At 45.6% G+C, this 21744-nt stretch overlaps 1 protein-coding gene across 2 annotated transcripts; it reads right to left on the reverse strand.

Annotated features, from left to right (window-relative positions):
- Positions 1-155: 155 nt before the first annotated feature.
- Positions 156-21473, reverse strand: LGALS12 (galectin 12). Of its 2 annotated transcripts, none has more exons than XM_075326139.1 (8): positions 21419-21473; positions 18123-18211; positions 11554-11767; positions 10037-10156; positions 9832-9870; positions 3480-3506; positions 3202-3290; positions 156-316 (listed from the first exon to the last, which is right to left on the reverse strand). In XM_075326139.1, exons 1-8 carry the CDS (start codon positions 21461-21463, stop codon positions 169-171), a joined length of 771 nt encoding a protein of 256 aa, XP_075182254.1. In that variant the 5' UTR covers positions 21464-21473; the 3' UTR covers positions 156-168. The 2 variants fall into 2 exon arrangements, with proteins under 2 accessions (XP_075182254.1, XP_075182255.1); XM_075326140.1 differs by having other exon boundaries at positions 219-316; positions 3248-3290.
- Positions 21474-21744: the final 271 nt, after the last annotated feature.

Raw genomic sequence — 21744 nt, forward strand, 5'->3', positions numbered from 1 at the left:
TGTAGACATTATGAACTGTAAAATGAGGTCTCAGGCATTACTGCAATTTGTACGTCATGGTGATACATGTACCGCTGATAATATTGGTAAGCTACAGACACGTTGATTGGGGAGACACATCAGCACCTGTATCTAATAGCCAAAGCGCTTACCTCAAAATATTTCTGTTCATGGAAACACAAAGAAAGGCGTGTGGATTTTTTGTGGTTCCCCCCATGACTGTCCCATGGAGTAGTCGTAGCACAAAGAATTGTCTTTGAAGCTCGCGGTAAGTTTGAAAGGAGTGTTATTCTTAGACTTCAGCGAGAAAGTGATCCTGTAAGAGAATAGATCACACGTGTAAGATACTGGTGGAAAACCCAATTCTTCCATTATAAAAAATTAAAAAAAAATACCAATGTTATCACCTACAATACAGATTTCTAGTACAACCCATATAAAGGTGATCCTGTCCTATGCAATAAAGGCTGACTATATACTATATACAGAATAACCATGCTTGTGTCTGTTATACATGTATTAGAGTCACTATACAGATATATTATGTCCTTACTGCCGCTGCCTCACTGTGCTACAAAGGGATAGGGGTGGAGAAATCCCTCATGTCTGGTGTGCTGCATACTGGAGACACCATGGTAGCTTGTCTCCACTAGCTCAAGAGACAACAGAAAATCACAGATACTGTAGAGGCATAGCAGAAATTGTGTAATTCTTTATATACATACACAACAACTCATTCCGACACATCTTATAGGTATGCTTTACAGTGTAAAGAAAACTTTTTTTAATGCTTTTTCAGACGTTTTAATTGCATGCACATCGGTGGACGTCCTGGTGTGTCTGGCTCAAAAGATGGCTGAGACGTGCCCAACTCAGGAAACAGGGGGAGTACAGCAGAGTACAGGAGCAGTGGAAGCCTTTGACTTTTTATTGCACCCATCCTCTGCTGCGAGTCCTCTCGGGCTGGAGAAGTGCATTGCTATTTCCTTACCTAAGCACTTTTTAGCGATCTTTTGAGGCAATTGGTTGGAGTCTCAGGACCTGAACCACTACCAAACTGTATGCAATTAAAGTGAACCTGTCAGGTGCAATATGCACAGAGAGCCACGAGCAGTTCTGGGTGTATATTGCTAATCCCTACCTAACTGTCCCTGTATACAGTAGCATAGATAAAGAAATCTTTAGAAAAAGTATTTCTAAAGATCCCTTATGATATGCTAATGAGCACAGGGACTAGTCACAAGGGCGTTAGGGGTACTTCTCACATAGCGAGATCGCTGCTGAGTCACGGTTTTTGTGACGCACCAGTAACCTCATTAGCGATCTCGCTGTATGTGACACTAAGCAGAGACCTGGCTCCTGCTGCTCGTTACACACTGCTCTGGTTCATTTTTTAGTTGTTTCTCTCCCGCTGTGAAGCACACATCGCTGTGTTTGACAGCGAGAGAGCAACGATCTGAATGTGCAGGGAGCCGGCGTCTGGCAGCCTGCTATAAGCTGTAACCAAGGTAAATATCGGGTAACCAAGCGAAAGCGCTGTGCTTGGTTACCCGATATTTACCTTGGTTACTAGCGTCCGCCGCTCTCAGGCTGCCAGTGCCAGCCCTCTGCTCACTGCACTCGTAACCAGAGTACACATCGGGTAAATTAGCAAAGCAGTTTGCTTATTAACCCGATGTGTACTCTGGCTACGAGTGCAGGGAGCCAGCGCTAAGCGGTGTGCGCTGGTAACCAAGGTAAATATCGGGTAACCAAGCGCTTGGTTACCCAATATTTACCTTAGTTACCAAGCGCAGCATCGCTTTCACACATCGCTGGGGGCTGGTCACTGGTGAGATCTGCCTGATTGACAGCGCACCAGCGACCATGTAGCGATGCACCAGCGATCCTGACCAGGTCAGATCACTGGTGGGATCGCTGGAGCGTCGCTAAAGTGTAACGGTACCCTTAGTTCCTGCATCATTCTGCCCTCTTAGCATGTTAGCACGCTCACAGGCATAAGGATTTGCTTGCAGTTTTGTAGCTAAACTGCACTCAAAAACCCAACAAAAGACACCATATTGTGTTCACACAGCCTAAGGCTATGTGCACACTGAGCGTTTTTTGTGGCATTTTTGCGCATTTTTCGGGTGCGTTTTTTGGGCTCAAAACTGCATGACTTTGCTTCCCCAGCAAAGTCTATGACTTTTCATTTTTGCTGTCCGCACACAGCTTTTTTTTAGCTGTGTTTTTGAGCTAAAAAAAAAATAAAATAAATTTAAAAAAATGAAATGGACATGTCAATTCTGTCCTGCGTTTTTCACCCATGCAATGAATTGGAAAAATGCAGCAAAATGCAGTGATCCAAAACACAGCCAAAAATGCACCGAAAGGCGGTAAAAACGCATGTGTTTTTTTCCGGTGCGTTTTTTTGCGTTAAAAACACACTGTCAAAAAAAACGCTTTGTGCGCACATAGCCTTAAAGTGTTTAAGTACAAAAACTCTACACAAACTGGAAACATAAAATATTTATATAACCTTTATAGAATGAATTTATGATTAAAAATGACAATTTAAATTCAAGTAATCCCCTATACATAGTGCGGGGGTTAATTTACTGCTTGTTGGAAGTTCAACTAATTTTGACCAAGGTGTAAAAATCTGTGTCACAATGATGATATAATCCTCATATTAAGATGAACATTTTTGGAATTAAAATCTACTTATTTTAATATCAGACAAGTAAACTTTCACCAAAAATGACAGTCATTCGAAAATTGATTTTCACAGTAAGTACACCGGCCTCACGGGGTCCAAAATCTGTTCAATAATGTAGTCATTTTGAAATCAGGTGACATTTCTGACATCTCAATCACATCTGCACCCAAATGACAAGACCCGTCAACAGCAATACATTGATGGCTTCTATATATCAATTGCTTACACAGAAGAGGCTGTACAAATAATGTAAATGGCACAAAAATAATATGGTCAATTCATACAGCCTAGAGCCCTAAATCAACTATAGGGGGTACAGAAGTAGCAGCTACACCAGAAACCTGATGCTTAAGGGGACCCAATAGCCACATAAGAAGACCCCAGTATCAAAAATATAACAGCATGTTACTTTGGGGCGAGGTAAATCTTGAGAACTGACAATATAACACAATATTAAAAGAAATCAAACAATGGAAAGCAAAATAAAATCATAATTAACTGACTCCTCCGGGTTTTCAGTCACCAAACCGCGAACTAAGATCATCTGACCTTCTGACAAGCCCATGGGCAACGGCCTGGACAGGGGAAGAGTCTGTTTGCAAAGAAAAAAGAAGGACATTCTATGAATGAAGTCCTAAAATATAAAAGTATCTTTATACATTATGGAAACTGATTATATGAACAATAGGCACCAACATTATTTGGCTGTACCCTGGTCCAGGTACAGTATAGTCACAGCCATGGCTGGGCATGGTAGATGCACACACCACAATGCACTCACCAGATCCGAATTTCCAGGTTTTAAAGGCTTGAAGAAATAGAAATGAACATATTTAAAATTTAAAAAAAAAAGTTTTACATTTAGTTTGAGTTTTGCATCATAAATATAGCCATTATTGATTGCAAGAGTGGTCACAAAAGGCAAAAAGACGTGTGAAATAAAAACTCTTTATCAGCTAATATAGGCTATGTTGGGCTCATACTGTATATAGGAGGCCATGTGGGGGCTTATACCGTATATAGGAAGCTAATGTGGGGGTTAACATTGTATATAGAGGGGCTATATGGGAGCTCACAGTGAATAAATAGTGGCTATATGGGGCTCACATTTTATTATGTGGCAGCTCACATTGCATATAGGGGAGCTATGTGGGGGTTCATACTATATATAGGGGGCTATATGTATGTAGGAGGCTATGTGAGGACTCATGCAGAACACATGCATACGCAAGTGTTATTTGATAGGATTGTTGGAGAGGGAGGGAGGAGGAAGAAGAGGGGAGGGAGGGGGAAGAAGAAGAGGGAGGGAGGGGGAAGAAGAAGAGGGAGGGAGGGGGGAAGAAGAAGAGGGAGGGAGGGGGAAGAAGAAGAGGGAGGGAGGGGGAAGAAGAAGAGGGAGGGAGGGGGAAGAAGAAGAGGGAGGGAGGGGGAAGAAGAAGAGGGAGGGAGGGGGAAGAAGAAGAGGGAGGGAGGGGAGGAAGAGGGAGGGAGGGGAGGAAGAGGGAGGGAGGGGAGGAAGAGGGAGGGAGGGGAGGAAGAGGGAGGGAGGGGAGGAAGAGGGAGGGAGGAGGAAGAAGAGGGAGGGCGGAGGAAGAAGAGGGAGGGCGGAGGAAGAAGAGGGAGGGCGGAGGAAGTAGGAAGAGGGAGGGAGTAGGAAGTAGGAAGAGGGAGGGAGGGAGTAGGAAGTAGGAAGAGGGAGGGAGTAGGAAGTAGGAAGAGGGAGGGAGGGAGTAGGAAGAGGGAGGGAGGGAGTAGGAGGAGGGAGGGAGGGAGGAGGAAGAGGGAGGGAGGAAGAGGGAGGGAGGAAGAGGGAGGAAGGGAGGAGGAAGAGGGAGGGAGGGAGGAGGAAGAGGGAGGGAGGGAGGAGGAAGAGGGAGGGAGGAGGAAGAGGGAGGGAGGAGGAAGAGGGAGGGAGGAGGAAGAGGGAGGGAGGAGGAAGAGGGAGGGAGGAGGAAGAGGGAGGGAGGAGGAAGAGGGAGGGAGGAGGAAGAGGGAGGGAGGAGGAAGAGGGAGGGAGGAGGAAGAGGGAGGGAGGAGGAAGAGGAGGGAGGAGGAAGAGGGAGGGAGGAGGAAGAGGGAGGGAGGAGGAAGAGGGAGGGAGGAGGAAGAGGGAGGGAGGAGGAAGAGGGAGGAGGAGGAAGAGGGAGGGAGGAGGAAGAGGGAGGGAGGGAGGAGGAAGAGGGAGGGAGGGGGAGGGAGGGAGGAGGAAGAGGGAGGGAGGGAGGAGGAAGAGGGAGGGAGGGAGGAGGAAGAGGGAGGAGGGAGGAGGAAGAGGGAGGGAGGGAGGAGGAAGAGGAGGGAGGGAGAGGAAGAGGAAGGAGGGAGAGGGAGGAGGAAGAGGGAGGGAGGGAGGAAGAGGGAGGGAGGGAGGAAGAGGGAGGAGGGAGGAGGGAGGAAGAGGGAGGGAGGGAGGGAGGAAGGAAGGAAGGAAGAGGGAGGGAGGGAGGGAGGAAGGAAGAGGGAGGGAGGGAGGGAGGAAGGAAGAGGGAGGGAGGAAGGAAGAGGGAGGGAGGAAGGAAGAGGGAGGGAGGAAGGAAGAGGGAGGGAGGAAGGAAGAGGGAGGGAGGAAGGAAGAGGGAGGGAGGAAGGAAGAGGGAGGGAGGAGGAAGAGGGAGGGAGGAGGAAGAGGGAGGGAGGAGGAAGAGGGAGGGAGGGGGAAGAGGGAGGGAGGAGGAAGAGGGAGGGAGGAGGAAGAGGGAGGGAGGAGGAAGAGGGAGGGAGGAGGAAGAGGGAGGGAGGAGGAGAGGAGGGAAGAGGGAGGGAGGGAGGAGGAAGAGGGAGGGAGGAGGAAGAGGGAGGGAGGGAGGAGGAGGAGGGAGGGAGGAGGAAGAGGGAGGGAGGGAGGAGGAAGAGGGAGGGAGGGGGGAGGAAGAGGGAGGGAGGGGGGAGGAAGAGGGAGGGAGGGGGGAGGAAGAGGAGGGAGGGGGAAGAGGGAGGGAGGGGGAAGAGGGAGGGAGGGGAAGAGGGATGGAGGGGGAAGAGGGAGGGAGGGGGAAGAGGGAGGGTGGGGAAGAGGGAGGGAGGGAGGGAGGAAGAGGGAGGGAGGAGGGAGGGAGGAAAGAGGGAGGGAGGGAGGAAGAGGGAGGAGGGAGGGAGGGAGGGAGGGAGGAAGAGGGAGGGAGGGAGGAAGGAAGAGGAAGGAAGAGGGAGGAAGGAGGAAGAGGGAGGAAGGAGGAAGAGGGAGGAAGGAGGAAGAGGGAGGAAGGAGGAAGAGGGAGGGAGGAGGAAGAGGGAGGGAGGAGGAAGAGGGAGGGAGGAGGAAGAGGGAGGGAGGAGGAAGAGGGAGGGAGGAGGAAGAGGGAGGGAGGAGGAAGAGGGAGGGAGGAGGAAGAGGGAGGGAGGAGGAAGAGGGAGGGAGGAGAAGAGGGAGGGAGGAGGAAGAGGGAGGGAGGAGGAAGAGGGAGGAGGAAGAGGGAGGGAGGGAGGGAGGAGGAAGAGGGAGGGAGGGAGGAGGAAGAGGGAGGGAGGGAGGAGGAAGAGGGAGGGAGGAGGAGGAAGAGGGAGGGAGGGAGGAGGAAGAGGGAGGGAGGGAGGAGGAAGAGGGAGGGAGGGAGGAGGAAGAGGGAGGGAGGGAGGAGGAAGAGGGAGGGAGGGAGGAGGAAGAGGGAGGGAGGGAGGAGGAAGAGGGAGGGAGGGGAGGAGGAAGAGGAGGGAGGGAGGAGGAAGAGGGAGGGAGGAAGGAGGAAGAGGGAGGGAGGAAGGAGGAAGAGGGAGGGAGGAGGAAGAGGGAGGGAGGAGGAAGAGGGAGGGAGGGGGAAGAGGGAGGGAGGGGGAAGAGGGAGGAGGGAGGGAGGAGAGGGAGGAGGGAGGGGAGGGAGGGAGGGAGGGAGGGAGGGAGGAAGGAAGGAAGAGGAAGGAGAGGGAGGAAGGAAGAGGGAGGGAGGGAGGAAGAGGGAGGAAGGAAGAGGGAGGAAGGAAGAGGGAGGGAGGGAGGAAGGAAGAGGAAGGAAGGAAGAGGGAGGAAGAAGAGGGAGGAAGGAAGAGGAGGAAGGAAGAGGGAGGAAGGAAGAGGGAGGAAGGAAGAGGGAGGAAGGAAGAGGAGGGAGACAGGGAGAGAGGGAGGGAGGGATGGGAGGGAGAGAGGGAGGAGAAGAGGAGAGGGAGGGAGGGAGGAAGAAGGAGGAAGAGGGAGGAGGGAGGGAGGAGGAGGGAGGGAGGAAGAGGGAGGGAGGGAGGGAGGGAGAGGGAGGAAGGAAGGAAGAGGGAGGGAGACGGGGGAGAGGGAGGCTGAGGGGGGGTGGAGAGGGGTGGAGAGGGGAGCTGGTTTCTGGCATGTTCAGTAGAGCAAACAGGATCCTTTTGTATCAGCATACCACCGTTCACATGCGGTTGCGTGCCAGTATAGTAAGGATCCGGTGACATGCAGTATTTGGACGTAGATCAAAAACGCTACAAGTAGCGTTTTTGAAAAAAATTAAATTACTGCAAATCACTGGATCCTGACTGTACCGCACGCAACCGCATGTGAACGCATGTTGACCCAAGTCCCATTGCAAATGCATTGAAATGAAAACACATTTGAATTGGATCAGTTTTTGCATTAAAAAAATGTTCAGGACGCATGTTAAAAAAACGTAGGGTTAAAGTACCCTAAGCCCAAAAGTTGAAGGGTTGTGGTATTGTCCAAGCGCTGCCGGGGGGCACAAAAACTAATGCACAATGCACTAGCTTTTGTGGCCTGGGCAGTACCCCAGACGATACCCTAACCCTTCATCTTTGGCTTTAGTTTTCAGTTCAATGTGCAGGCAGCTGGATCGGCAGTTGGCGCAGCATGTCAATTGTTTTTGCTATTTGGGCTGCGTTTTAATAACATTGAAGTCAATGAGTAGTTGAAAAAAAGCCAGAAACATCAAAATTCCAATGTTTTACATGCTTTCAGGTGCAGAAAACATTCGTTTTTGACATCAAAATAATGAAATAATATGTCCCTTTACACACACACATAGTCCGACAACTAAATTAATGAAAAATATTAATTTATTGCCATTTTAGCGATATAGTATAAAACCGCTATAATTCTATGAAATATAACTATTTTCGTTATTATTTCAATAATTATATATGAGTTTCTTTTTTGTCCCCCTTTTTCATTGTGTTTGACTGTTTAAACTTTATTTAGCAGTGTCTTTATGTTCAAAACGCACCTGTCTAAACGCAATGGGAAAAAGCATGTAAAAAGCGCTAAAAACGCACGCGTACTTACCGCGATTCTGTGGTCAAAAGCAATTTCTGCCAAATGATGCGTTTAGAACTGCAACTAGGACAACGCAAAGTGCGGACATAGCCTTCAGAGCATTTTTTTTTCCTTTTAGGTTATATTTTATTATTTTTGCCTTTTTTTATCCAGACTATTTCTCCTTTCCAACAGACTTTGCTACAAATTACACATTAGGACGGTCTAGTCTGATAACAGGAAGGGAAACTTAAAATTCCTTGCATCAGAACTTACATTTCATCTGCTGCGAAAGGAAGGAAGTAACTCTAGTAGGAAACAATGTGTCAAGAGGAAGCTTCTGTTTATAAACAAATATTTTTCATCAATGGTTTTTGAAAATTAAAGAGGTTGGCCGCTACTATCCCTAGGATAAGTCATCAATATCTGATTGGCAAGAGTGGCAGGCGTCACACCCCTACCAATCAGCTGTTATCGTTGATAAGCCAACAATAAAAAAAAAAAAAAGTAGTGGTCATCTTCTAACTCTAGAGTAGAACTACTTCGTTCAAGAACATTCACGTTGTTCAAGAACATTCACATTGTATCACATTGTGGCTCCATCTGGTGTACAAAGCGAAAATTGCATTTTATTATATTGGAATAAGGTCATACCAAATTTGCCCAAAAAGAAAAGTTTTCTAGAAGTGATACCTTTATTGGCTAACCAGAAGACTCATACTTGATTTCTGGTTAGCCATTAAAGGCTATGTTCCCACATTGCCGTTTATGCATGGGGTTTTAGGCAACTAAAAGTCTGTTTTTTTACAATACCAGCAAAAGCTATGAGATTTTAGAATTCTCATGCACACACACTTGTTTTTTTGTTTTTTTTTAACGGAAATGGAAAACTGCTGTGTTTTTGAAAAAGGCAACAAGTCAGCTCTTTCAGCATTTTTGCTGCTTTTTTCACCATTGAAAGCAATGAGAGTGAAAAAACCACAGCTGCGTCTTTTGCTGCCTTTGTGGTGAATTAAAAATGCACCGAGGACAAATGACACAAAAAAAAAACCAAAAAAAAAAAAAAACAAACACAACTTACTTTTTTGTTTAGTCTTTACTTCCATGAGATCTGGTTTTGCTGCATTCAAAAACACAGCAAGGGTATGTGCGCATGCTGACTTTTTGGATGCAGAACTTTTCGGCACCAAAATCCACACCTTGTGGCAGTAAATGCACCAACAGAAAACAGACGAAAAATGCATTTTTTTGGGGTGCATTTTGGTGCCATACATGTTTTTTTTTTTTAGGGAAATAAATGGCTGGAAGAGATACAAAATGCAGGAAAAAAATAAAACTAAATATATAAATAATATATATTATTTATATATTTATTTTTATTTACTTTTTTCCTGCATTTTGTATCTCTTCCAGCCATTTATTTCCCTAAAATAAAATAAATAAAAAAAATATATATATATGTGCGTAAATATAAAAAATATATATATATATATATATATATATATATATATATATATATATATATATATATATATATATATATATATATATATATTTTATATTTACGCACACACACACACACACACATATATATATAATATGGATATGCACACACACACACGTATATATAATATGGATATGCACACACACACCACACACACACACCACACACACACCACACACACACCACACACACACCACACACACACACACACCTTTTTTCTGCACCAAAACCTGCAAGGAAAATATAAGCAACATGCGCACAACACTTCAGAATTCTCATTGACTTTGTGTGCGCACAAGGCCTACAAATGCAGCAAAAACGCAACATGTGAACATAGCCTAACGGTGTCACTCCTAGACTACTGTTGCACTTTTTGGGCATAGATTTTTCTGGCTAATGCGGTACCATAGAATTATTTTTTCTTGTACATAATTAGGTCTGAATATTATACATTACCTGGCAGAGCGGGTACTCAGTCATTTCAGCATGATAAGGCTAATGGAAGGATAAAAAAAAGTTGGTATAACTTATACAGATATTAACCGGAGTCAACAACATGGACAGAAGCAATACAGAAATACAAAGTAAAGAAAGTGACATTAAAAGATAGAAAAGGTTTCCAGAAACAAAACAATGTTAGAATGTAAATATCGCAACTTGCATTAGTGCTCAGAAATGACACCTCCTTTACAGAGACATCTCCGTAGATCCCCAATGTGTCCACATCACGGAGGGGAAGACGATAGGAGAAGTCCAGGAAATGCTGTCCACTTATGCTGACCTATATAGGAAAAAAAATGGTGTCACACAAGACTAGACCTGCAACTTGGATTATATACGCTCCCTGCACACTATATAGGCACCGACAGTAGAGGGTCCCTGTGCAGTAACAATATATGGGTCATTGCAGTTTAAAAAGTTTGCACCTTTTGCCTTGTATAGTTTTTGTACTGCAACATGGCAGAATGAGGTAACTAAGAGTCTGTCAGGGAGCTCACTCTGGCAGAGGGTTTGTAAGCCTTTTACGGAGCTTCTCTCAGATTTACGACCACATGAAAGTTGAGTTTTTCATTGTGGTGTAAGTCAGCTGAGAGGAGATCCGTAAAACACAGATAAGGCCCAAGACACACGGCATGAAAATCGGACCGAGTAGAGTGAGATAAAACATCGCATTCCACTCGGACCAATATTAGCCTATTTGTCAGCACCCATGACCGATTATTTTCTCGGCCCCAATCGGACCGAGAAAACAGTAGCAGCATGCTGTGGGTGTAATGCGATCCTTGTTTCTCTCGCACCCATTCAAGTCTATGGGGTGAGAAAAAAAAAAAAAAATTGCACTGCACTCGCAGTACACCGGTGTTCCGCAAGTGCAGGGTGAGAATGGCAATAGCCGGCAACGGAGGAGAGAGGGAGATAAATCCCTCCCCTTCGCAGTGTCGGCCCGCCCCCCGTAGCTGAGGTCCGATCACATGATCACGATCGGACCACAGTCGCAGTGACACTCGCAGGACACTCAGCTCCTGCTGTACTGTCAGTGCGAGCAGAGTGTCATGTGAGGATCGAATTAGTCCCCGTGTAGCCCCGGCCTAAAGTTTAATATCTCACTGATGGACACACAGTATCGGCAAAAAGGAATTGGAGCTTGGTTGAGACTGTTCAGGTGCGTGCCCACGATCAGGGTCCACAGCATTTTGGACACAGTATGTTTCAGCTGTGTCCAAAACACTGTGTTGCACAGTACAAGCACAGTGGATGGGATTTCTACAAAGTACTGCCCGCAGCATGAACTGACCTGCGGTGAGGCTTTCCGAGCCACAAGCATGTAAATTCTTTGCTGCGGAGACGTGAGTGAACAGAAGAGAGATCGCAGCGCCCCGAACCCAGATCGTGGGCACGACCATCTGCGGTCTCCTGTATAGGAGACTCGCTTCCCCGCAGCTCCGGACCTGCTGCGTCCAGGAAGCAGCGGGTCCTGATCATGTGCACAGACCCTTATTGTAGCCTTCCAAAATATGTTGCCACATATATTGTGCCCTATTCCCTGCAAGAATTACTATACCCACAGAGATATGGAGAGAAAAGTAAAAAGAGACTCACGGACACACATCTGAGCGTCCATTTCTCTTTTCTGAAATCAAAAACGTTTCATCACATTCCATCCCATAAGTCTCTTACCTTTACTTTGTCTGCAAGAAAAAGAAAAAGGAGCACAAAAGAGTTTCCTCTTCGAAGTGGGAAGCCTGAGAATTTCTGCTCATCCAGCCACTTGTCCCTGCACAGGGTGTTACAGATGACGTGTGCATCCGAAGAAGAAAAGCGTGGATTGAAGTGAATGGCGATGTCCGAGCGAGGGCGAGTGCTGCAGCCACACTGAAAGTCAATCTGGAACCTGGGAATCAGATCGAGACAGGAGACAGGAGAATTTCCTTTTTATCAATCAGAGAGGCCGAATACATCCGCTCCTATTGAAGTCTTTATTCTCATATATGAGGAGACAACTCAGAATTTTGAAAGCAAAATATAAGTGTCTGACTTTCTATAATTACATCTGTTTTTTATAGTAATACTTCAAAGGAACAGCTGCAAACAATGACATATCACTCTAAACATAAAACAAAAATCCCTTAGTTCCCAGCTCACTAGATAAGGAACTTGTAAGCATTATCTATTCTAAATAAGACTTTGTTTGACTTCAATAAAGATTTATCTTCTGTCCTATTACTAAAGGTCCCATCACACACAATGAGATCGCTAACGAAATTGTTGCTGAGTAACAGTTTCTGTGACGCAGCAATGATCTCGCTAGCGATCTCGTTATGTGTGACACTTACCAGCGATCAGGCCCCTGCTGTGAGATCGCTAGTCATTGCCGAATGGTCCGGACCATTTTCTTAAAAGGCGATGTCCTGCTGGGCAGGACGCATCGCTGTGTTTGACACCTACCAACAACCTCCTAACACGGTCCCAACGCCCGCCGAGATCGTTATACAGGTCGCTGATCGTTACTGCATTGTTGGTAAGGTCTGACTGTGTGACATCTCACCTGCGACCTCCCAGCGACTTACCTGCGATCCTTATCAGGTCGTATCGTTGTCGGGATCGCTAGTAAGACGTTGTGTGTGAGTGGGGCTTAACACAGGAGAAGCCTAGAAGGACAGGAGCTAACACTCCCCCTCTTCATACATCAGCAGATACAGAATCATGAGTACAGAGAACTACAATTACTTGTATTAATAGTTTGATATTATAAAACTCAAATTCCTATAACACTACTTATAATGAATACAGACATAATAATATTCAATAGAGATTAAAATCCCTATAACAGATTTTACGATAAATAATAGCTGTACGAAGAGGATGAAACATGATCAGAAATGGATCCCCCTAAGGCTGCTTTCACACATCTGGTTTTTGCTGTCAGGCAAAATCCGGCGAAATACGGATAAAACGGATTTGGTGCCGGATCCGTTTTATTCTCCATTGACTTGTATTAGCACCGGATTGTGGCGGAAGGTCTTGCGTTGCATGTGGTGTCCGCCACATCCGGCGAAATTTCTTCATCCGGCTGGCGGAAAGGAATCAGCAAGGAGCGTTTTTTGTCTCTGGCAAAAAACTGGACCACGCGGGATCCGGCGCCGTCCGGCATGCTTTATAATGGAAGCCTATGGGCGCTGGATCCGAAATCATCCGGCATATGATGGAATCCAACGACGGATCCGTTTTAACTGCGCATGCTCAGTATCCCAACGGATCTGTCAAAAAAACGGAAGGAACGTATGGAAAAAACTGATGTGACAGATACGTTTTTTCGCCAGATCAGTCACATCAGTTTTTTTGCTGGATCGTGCCTGATGACAAAAAAACGGATGTGTGAAAGCAGCCTTACTCCATCACCACAACTTACCGAGCAATAAATGGATTGTAGATACCTTCATAAATAACTATGTTTTTGTAACTTATGAAATGCCTCATTTTGGTAGATACAACTAATGACGGGCTATCAACTGTATATTTTTAATAGCTATATAAAATTGGAGGTACAGAATGACCCCAGAGCAACGTATGAGATGTGTTACGGTTTTATCCACAAGACATCAAAAACGAATGTTCTGGGAGTGGTTCCAAATATGTTTATAATGGTTATTGATTAATGGGAATCTGTCTGCAGGTTTTTGCTATGTAATCTGATAGCAGCATGATGTAGGGGCAGAAACCCCGATTCCAGCGATGTATCTGAGAGTGCAGCAGTTGTGTCAGTTTTCTCTGCTGCAGATCTAGCAGAGCTGGTAATGCTGGGCTGTGTATAACCCTGCACACACCACTGATTGACAGCTGCGCGAGGAATTGAGCTCTCCATCAATGGAAATCTTAAAGCGGAAGCTGGATAAACATATAGCTGGGATGATTTAAGAAAACCTGCACTCGCAGGGGGTTGGACCCGATGGCCCTTGAGGTCCCTTCCAACTCTACCATTCTATGAATTAGTGATGGGGGTGTGATTGGGCCAGGAGGCACGAGACACCTTGTCCTGTAGTGATAATCTCCTGTTGATAAAACACTGGATTGTACTGAAACAACAGCACACAGTCTAGTAAGTGACACACGCCTGGAATCAGGTTCTCTGCCCCTAAAGCATTTTGCTCTTGGTTTACATAGCAAAAGCCTGCTGACAGGTTCTCTTTAAAAAATGGATGTTTGCTAAAGGATAGCTCCTTTTGAAAAAACATATAGATTTGCCATACTAACGCCACCACTCCTCCCTGAGCATGGTGTCCTCCCGGTATCTTGTAACGTGGTTTAAGCCATGTGAACGTTGCAGCCTATCCGTGGCCGTATCCATCATAGTATCTTCAAAGCGGACGTCCAACGTGATAGAACTGTGAAAGCTGCAGCCCCTCAAATGTTACATCAGACCACACATAGACTGCAGGCTGATGTCATCCGTGTGCTGCCTGTGATGTTCACAGACCTATAGATGTGTATTATTACTATTCATCCGTTATGCTGGTAAAAGAAACGGATATATCATCATGATTTTTTGCACAAACACACGGTCCAGAAAAAAAAAAAAAAAGCATGGATGCGGGATTAGCTCCATAGATTATAATGGGTACATGTTTGATCTGTGAAAATCAGTATGTGAAACATGGACGTCTGAATGAAGCCTTAGCGATCGGCACAAAGTAAGAAAACCGGGCTCAGTGTTCAATGGTGCAGCCGCACAGGGGCCCAAGAGGTTAGGGGACCCATTTCTATCTCCAAAACAGGTGGAATTATGCATTTTGATGAGCTATTGGACTGAAAAGGGCCCTTACACTTTTCGTGCACATGTACTCTTTACTGTCTCTGTGTCCGCCAGTGGTCTATCACATAATGATCCTTCAATGCAGTAACCACAGCGAGCAGATGGGTCAGACAGTACAGGATCAAGCAAATAACCAGTCAGCTAGCCACAGCATAGTCAGAATATTATGTGGCCGATTCATCATTTTTTTTTAATTCAAGTCACTTTTTGTTTGGTTTTGCCTTGGGATATTCATTGGTTAAATTTGCACCAAATTCATCTATATGGTGCATACAAGGTCCTGAATTTAGTGTAAAACCAAACAGGTGCTATGTCACAGGGTCCTTCTCCGATATCACACAATCAACAGAGTGAGATGATTGAACAATACAAAGAACATTTATTCCAAGCAAGTCAAAACGTTCATAAAATAATCCACCACACAGAGGGTAAAATAGTCCAGAAACATGGATACAGTACAGTAAGCTATAAGTGTCCAGGTCTCTCTGGGGAGCCTCAGCTTCTCCCCCAGAGGATGAATCTTAATCTTTCTCTCTTGAAGTTCTCACACAGACTAAATAATCTCCCAGGTAAGCACAGAGTTTGGTGGATCCCATGCCTCCCTCCTCCAGACTTACGCTATGTGCACATTTTGTGTTCAATTCCGCAGCGCGTAAGTCACTGCCTGTGCGTCTCAGAACACAGCCGAAAAAGCTGTGTTCTGAGACGCATTCAGCAGAACGCAACATGCGCACATTCCTGGAGAATTCATGCATTCTGGATGCTTTCTCTGCCATAGACTGAGTGGGAAAAGCATCCAGAACGCACATTTTTGACAGTGCGGTCCCACTCGGCTCTGCAGCATCCCCATAGACTAGCAGCAGAGCCGAGTGAGACCGCACTGTCAAAAAGAGCATGGCTGGCTGCGAGACAGTGCCGCGCAATCAGAATGAACTCGGATGAACTTCACCCGACTTCATTGTGATTACGCAGCTACATCGGAAGCTGACAGGATCGGCAGTAGAACACCGCCGCTCCTGTCAGCTCCATGCAACAACTGAAGTGAGTAGCGCGATCAGCTGTGCTGTCACTGTGGTTACTCGCGGCCACCGCTCTCAGGTGGAGGACTGCAGGTGTGGCCGCGAGTAACCTGAGTGAAAGCACAGCTGATCGTGCGGCTCACTGCAGGCACTCAGGGAATTTGCGATCACAGGTGAGTCCTTCACGTGTGACCACAAATCAAGCCGTGGCACACGCACAGTGTGGGTGGGAGGGAGAGACCGACATGGACAGAGAGAGAGAGATAGAGACAGAGAGAGAGAGAACGACCGACAGACCGACCGAGAGAGAGAAAGACGAAAGACCTGCCTATGTTATGTTAAAAAAGCATGCAGATCGCAACAATAATGCAATGCAAGCGCACTGCTTCACATTTTGGCAGCGATTTTCTACAACTCATTGATTTTAATGGGGGTAGAACACAGCCAAAATGGCAAAAACAATTGAAATGCTGCTTCTTCAAACGCATGGGTTTTTGACAAATTTTTGACAATCAAAACGCTGCGTTTCAAAAAGCATCGTGCGCACAGATTTTGCATGATTCTCATAGACTTTTCTGGGGAATCAGAATGCATGCATTTTGTCAATGACACAGTGCAGTTGGAAACGCAGCCAAAACGCAGAAAAAAAAAACGCAAAGTGCGTACATGGCCTTAAGCGGGCTTTACACGCTGCGACATCACTAGCATCGGCTAGCGATGTCGAGCGCGATAGTACCCGCCCCCGTCGTACGTGCGATATTGTGTGATCGCTGCCGTAGCGAACATTATCGCTACGGCACCGTCAGACGCACATACCTGCTCTGCGACGTCGCTCTGGCCGGGTCTGCGGCGTCACACGGCAGGCGTCCAATAGAAGCGGAGGTGCGGAGATGAGCGGGACGTAACATCCCGCACACCTTCTTCCTTCCTCATTGCCGGTGGACGCAGGTAAGGAGATGTTCGTCGCTCCTGCGGTGTCACACACAGTGATGTGTGCTGCCGCAGGAACGAGGAACAACATTGTTAATAAACAGAAAACGATTTTTTGTTTCAGGACGACCTCTCCACGGCAAACGATTTTGGCCGCTTTTGCGATCGTTTAAGGTCGCTCAAAAGTGTCAGATGCTGCGATATCGTTAATGACCCCGGATGTGCGTCACAAACAACGTGACCCAGACGATAATTCATTAACGATATCGTAGCGTGTAAAGCCCGCTTTAGGGACAAAAGCCCGGCAGGGGGTGATTAACCTGCAAACAGGACAGTGTACACAGAATGGACAGAGCACCACGCCTAAAATACGAACCTACACAAAAATCATACACAACCCCCCATATTCCACCATCACATGCTCTTTTGTCTCAGACTTTTTAATGTGCATTTTTAGAGAAAAAAAAAACCAAAACAAACTTGTAAAAAGGTTGCACGCGACTAACATTTGCCACAAAATTTTGCACAATCACACTTCTGGACCCCGAGAGCGTCATAGGCTATGCTGTGAGGCGAAATTTTAACCCCACGCGTTCCAATTTACCAATCCATTTTGCCCCTATCTACATAACGGGGAAAAAATGAAACGAAAAGTGTATCCGCACCGTCGCATTTACAATCACGAAATTTTGCACAGACACCTCATGTGACCCAGGGAACATCGTAGACTATGTTTTCCTCTCCAAAAAACATGGCTCCATTAAAGTAAATGGAGCCTGGAACTACAGGTTATTAGTAGGAGCTGTGAGTGGTTGCTATAGGAACAAAAGACATTCATAGTATAAGAAGCTTATATGTGAGGTAATAAGATGATGGAAGGAGACAGGCCGGGAAGGAGACAGGCCGGGAAAGAGACAGGCCGGGAAGGAGACAGGCCGGGAAGGAGACAGGCCGGGAAGGAGACAGGCCGGGAAGGAGACAGGCCGGGAAAGAGACAGGCCGGGAAAGAGACAGGCCGGGAAAGAGACAGGCCGGGAAAGAGACAGGCCGGGAAAGAGACAGGCCGGGAAAGAGACAGGCCGGGAAAGAGACAGGCCGGGAAAGAGACAGGCCGGGAAAGAGACAGGCCGGGAAAGAGACAGGCCGGGAAAGAGACAGGCCGGGAAAGAGACAGGCCGGGAAAGAGACAGGCCGAGCACATTACTTGGCCAATTTCGTTAAATCTGTGTGGAATATCTATGGTGATGAAATATATGTTGTGAAATGCTTCTATTAGCTTAGTTTTTGCCTTTTAATAATTACATTTCTATCTGTTTTGTGGTTTTTGTGTGCAGAATACATTTTTGTTAATACATTCTATTTTGTTAATAACAGTTATTAACCCGGGTAGTACAGCTAGTAACTAAATATAAATGGAGGGTAAAAACAGGAACTTCCATCAGATAAGACAAAAAGGAAACAAAAGACAAGGGCACTGAGCCACATACCTAACGGCATCGCTGGTAACTCTTCCTTGTATAAGTATCATGCGTCCATACTGCAGACCCCCGAATATCGTACATGCATAAGGAACAACCTGTATAACCACAAAGGAAAATAAACACAATCACTAAAAGAAAAAAAAAATGCACAAGAAAACTGAACATCTTAACAAATTTATGAAACAACATTCTAAAATGTTTACAAATATTAGGAAAAAAAAATATAGACATTTTTATATACACAATTTACTCGCTACAACGATGCATTGCCTTGCAGTCACAGGGCACCGATACAACAGGAAATAATGCATTAAAGACGTTAGATCGCAGAGGAGGTTTGATCGCTGGGACCTTTGCTGATTGGTAGAATGAGGAATTTTTAGTATCGGCACTCCATTCTAATGGAGATAAAAGAGCACAAGGTGCTGGCCCGAGCAGGCAGATCCCATTGATCAATAAGTCGACAACAAATTAGGCCTCTTTCACACATCTGAATTTTTGCATCAGTGTTTCATCAGTATTTAGATGCCACCACCAGGAGTGGAACAATAATTGAAAGACTGACACCTGTTCTGTATTTTGGGGACACTTTTGGTTTTTGGCATACAAATACCGATGCGTGAAAGAGGTCTAAAATGCAGCGCAGCAGCCCAATCCATGAGCTTGGCGGCTCTGGACAGGGTGTTGGTTGCCTGTTGGATTTCATTGTCAAAACATTGGATGGAATATCTCTTGACAGAACCAGGGCTAACTAAGAGGATTATTTAGTGCAGAGGTCCCCAACTCCAGTCCTCAAGACCGACCAATAGTGCATGTTTTTGGTATTTCCTCAGTATTACACAGGTGATAGTTTAATCACCTGCACAGGTGATGATTCCATCAATGCTAAGGAAATCCTGAAAATATGCACTGATGGTGGATCTTGAGCAGTGTGTTCCCCAACTCCAGTCGTCAAGGACCACCAACAGTGCATGTTTTCAGGATTTCCTTAGTATTGGACAGGTGATGGTGATTAAACTATCACCTGTGCAATACTAAGGAAATCCTGAAAACATGCACTGTTGGTGGTCCTTGCCTTGAGGACTGGAGTTGGGGAACGCTGCGTTAGTGGCTCAAGTCCAGCCATGAAAATTCACCCTTTTTTTTTTGTCAAGATTAGGTCTAAGGCCGGTGTCCCACTTGCATGTATATCGCGCGAGTTTCACGTTGCATCACCCGTCACAGACTCACTCTGCTCACAGGAGCGGGTTGGTTGCCTGTATCTCAATGCAGCCGACCCGCTCCTGTGAGCAGAGTGGGAGTCCGTGACGGGTGATGCACCGCGAAACTCACGAGATTATACACACTAGGCAATCGCAAGTGGGACACCGGCCTTAGGCCAGAGTCACACTTGCGTATGACTTGCATGAGTGGAATGCGAGAAAATCTCACATTGCACCCGAACCAATGAGGCAGCTCCGATCCGTGTTTTGCAAGGGTATCCCATGTGAGACTCGCCAATGCAAGTCTATGGGTGCGAGATAAAAAAAAAAAAACAGATTATGCATAGATCACTCATCATACATCCGTGTGCTGTGCGAGAAAAACGCATTCAAATCACAAAATTGCCGGAAAAATCGCATCATATACGGACTTACATATGGAACGCTTTGATGTGACTCAGACCAAAATCGCTCATAGAAGTCTATGGGCCCATGATAATCTCGGCCAGTGCAGAAGCCATGTGTGTCCCATTTGGTAGGAGAACTTTTTAATGCATTTTTGTTATGAACCAAAACAAACAGACGACTAAGGCTAGTTTCACACTTGCGTTGTGCGGCATCTGGTTGCATTGTGTTGTGTGATGGATGTAACGGATGCGTTGCATATAGTGGTAAAACTGATGCGACGGATCCTGCAAAACAACGGAATCCGTTGTACCTTTTTTTTTTCAACAATTACTCAACTGAGCATGCGCAGTTGTGTAGAGATGGATTCGTCACAGGAATCCGTCAAATGACGGATTCCGCCACCACAGGCTTCTATTATAAAAATGACGGATACCGACGGAATCCAGCACATTTCGTTTTTTTTGACGCTCAGGGAAGCGCAGAAAAACGCTACATGCTGCGTTCTTTTCGCTCGGCGGATGCAACGCAGCGTCGGCCGGTGGATGCAACGCAGGGCCATCAGTCGTAATGCATAGTCCATATAAGTCTATGGGAAGCAGCGGAATCCGTTAACGGATTCCGCTGTTTTCCAAGATGGCGGATTGCGACTGAAGGAAAAAACGCAAGTGTGAAACTAGCCTAAATGAGACCTTTATTAAAAATGTCATTATTAAACATAAGCTTTGAAATTTGACATTAGGCAGATTCTGAAAACTGGCAAAGAGCCATGCAAATGTTTGGTGTTATGCACGGCGATTCAGAAAATGTCCCTCCACTTACTACTTTAACGACAATATCTCTGAGGATTTAGTTTATCTTTACACCAATGAATAACACGCACAGCGTTTCCTGAAATAACATGTGACGGTTAAGACACGTTGGGCGTTACGTCTACGCAACGTTTTCTAAAAAAGAAAAAAAAAAAACTTTTTGCATTGCAAAAAAATCCCATTTGCTTGAATAATAATAAAAAAAATAATTTAAAAAAAAAATAATAAAAAAAAAATAAGGCAAAGCCTGTTACTCCAGTTATCGTCCCACTGTGTGTGAAAGGTTGTCGGCTGTGGGAGGATCCGAACATAACACTAATGTCCTATAGAAAGTGTGACATCTGCTGCAGCGGAATGTTGGATTGTGAGTGACAGATCTGATTGTATATGGTCAGCGCTGCACAAAGCACATGGCAGGGGATTGTGTAGGACACACACATGTTGTGCAATTCCCATCCTCCCCATATTAGTTAATCTCCTTTCCGGTCAATGCACAAATAAAAGGCTTATTATGTTCCCCTTTTCAGACAGCCATAATACGGCGACATTTTCGGATAAATATTACGGCTGCGATACTTCTGCGGCTTCTACTTAACAGGATTTAGAATGTTATTGTAAACGGCTGTAATATATTCACAGAAAAGTTTTAAAATTTGCAGCTCATTAATCCTCATAAATATTTTGTTTAACTATTTCCTTTCCAAAACACACATTTGGGGGGGGCACAGTGGTAAATAGGCCTTTGTACCTCCCTCACCGTAGTAATCGATGCATTCCTGGCAGTTAATTATTAGTTTTTTCCCCAGTGACTTGTTGCTCACCTCTACAGACATGACATGTGGTGACTTATCTAAAGAAACAAGCAGGATTATCCTGTACACACCGGATAGAAGACAGGCGGCTGTAACAGCAGGGACATGGGATCCATTCTGCATGTATCAAGCAATGATGACTCAGCCAGGGAAGTCCTCTACAACCACTCCTTTTTTTTACTTAACCCTTCTCCTGCTTCGCTGTAGCAGATTTATATAAAAATGTTGCAAGGACAAGTTGTGGTGTTCTGTTTGTGATACATTGTTAAAAAAAGCATCACAGCCCCAGAAAAGTGTATCTAATAGAATCAGGGAATTTGTTGCATTTGCATCTTTTTTTGGTCTAGTTATTTTTGTACTTTTTTTTTTTGCCTGTTCTTCATTTGCACCTTTTTTT

This window comes from Anomaloglossus baeobatrachus, chromosome 10 (genome assembly GCF_048569485.1).
Source record: "Anomaloglossus baeobatrachus isolate aAnoBae1 chromosome 10, aAnoBae1.hap1, whole genome shotgun sequence".
Lineage (NCBI taxonomy): Eukaryota > Metazoa > Chordata > Amphibia > Anura > Aromobatidae > Anomaloglossus > Anomaloglossus baeobatrachus.

Bases quoted from the DNA above. Each gene is read 5' to 3' on its own strand.
- LGALS12 (XM_075326139.1), bottom strand. From the start codon at position 21,463: ATGGATCCCATGTCCCTGCTGTTACAGCCGCCTGTCTTCTATCCG. The intron at 11,768-18,122 runs GTATGTGGCTCA...TCTGATTCCCAG, and splicing joins GTTACCAGCGATGCCGTTAG to GTTCCAGATTGACTTTCAGT. The intron at 317-3,201 runs GTCAGTTAATTA...ATTCTCTTACAG, and splicing joins GTGACTGAAAACCCGGAGGA to GATCACTTTCTCGCTGAAGT.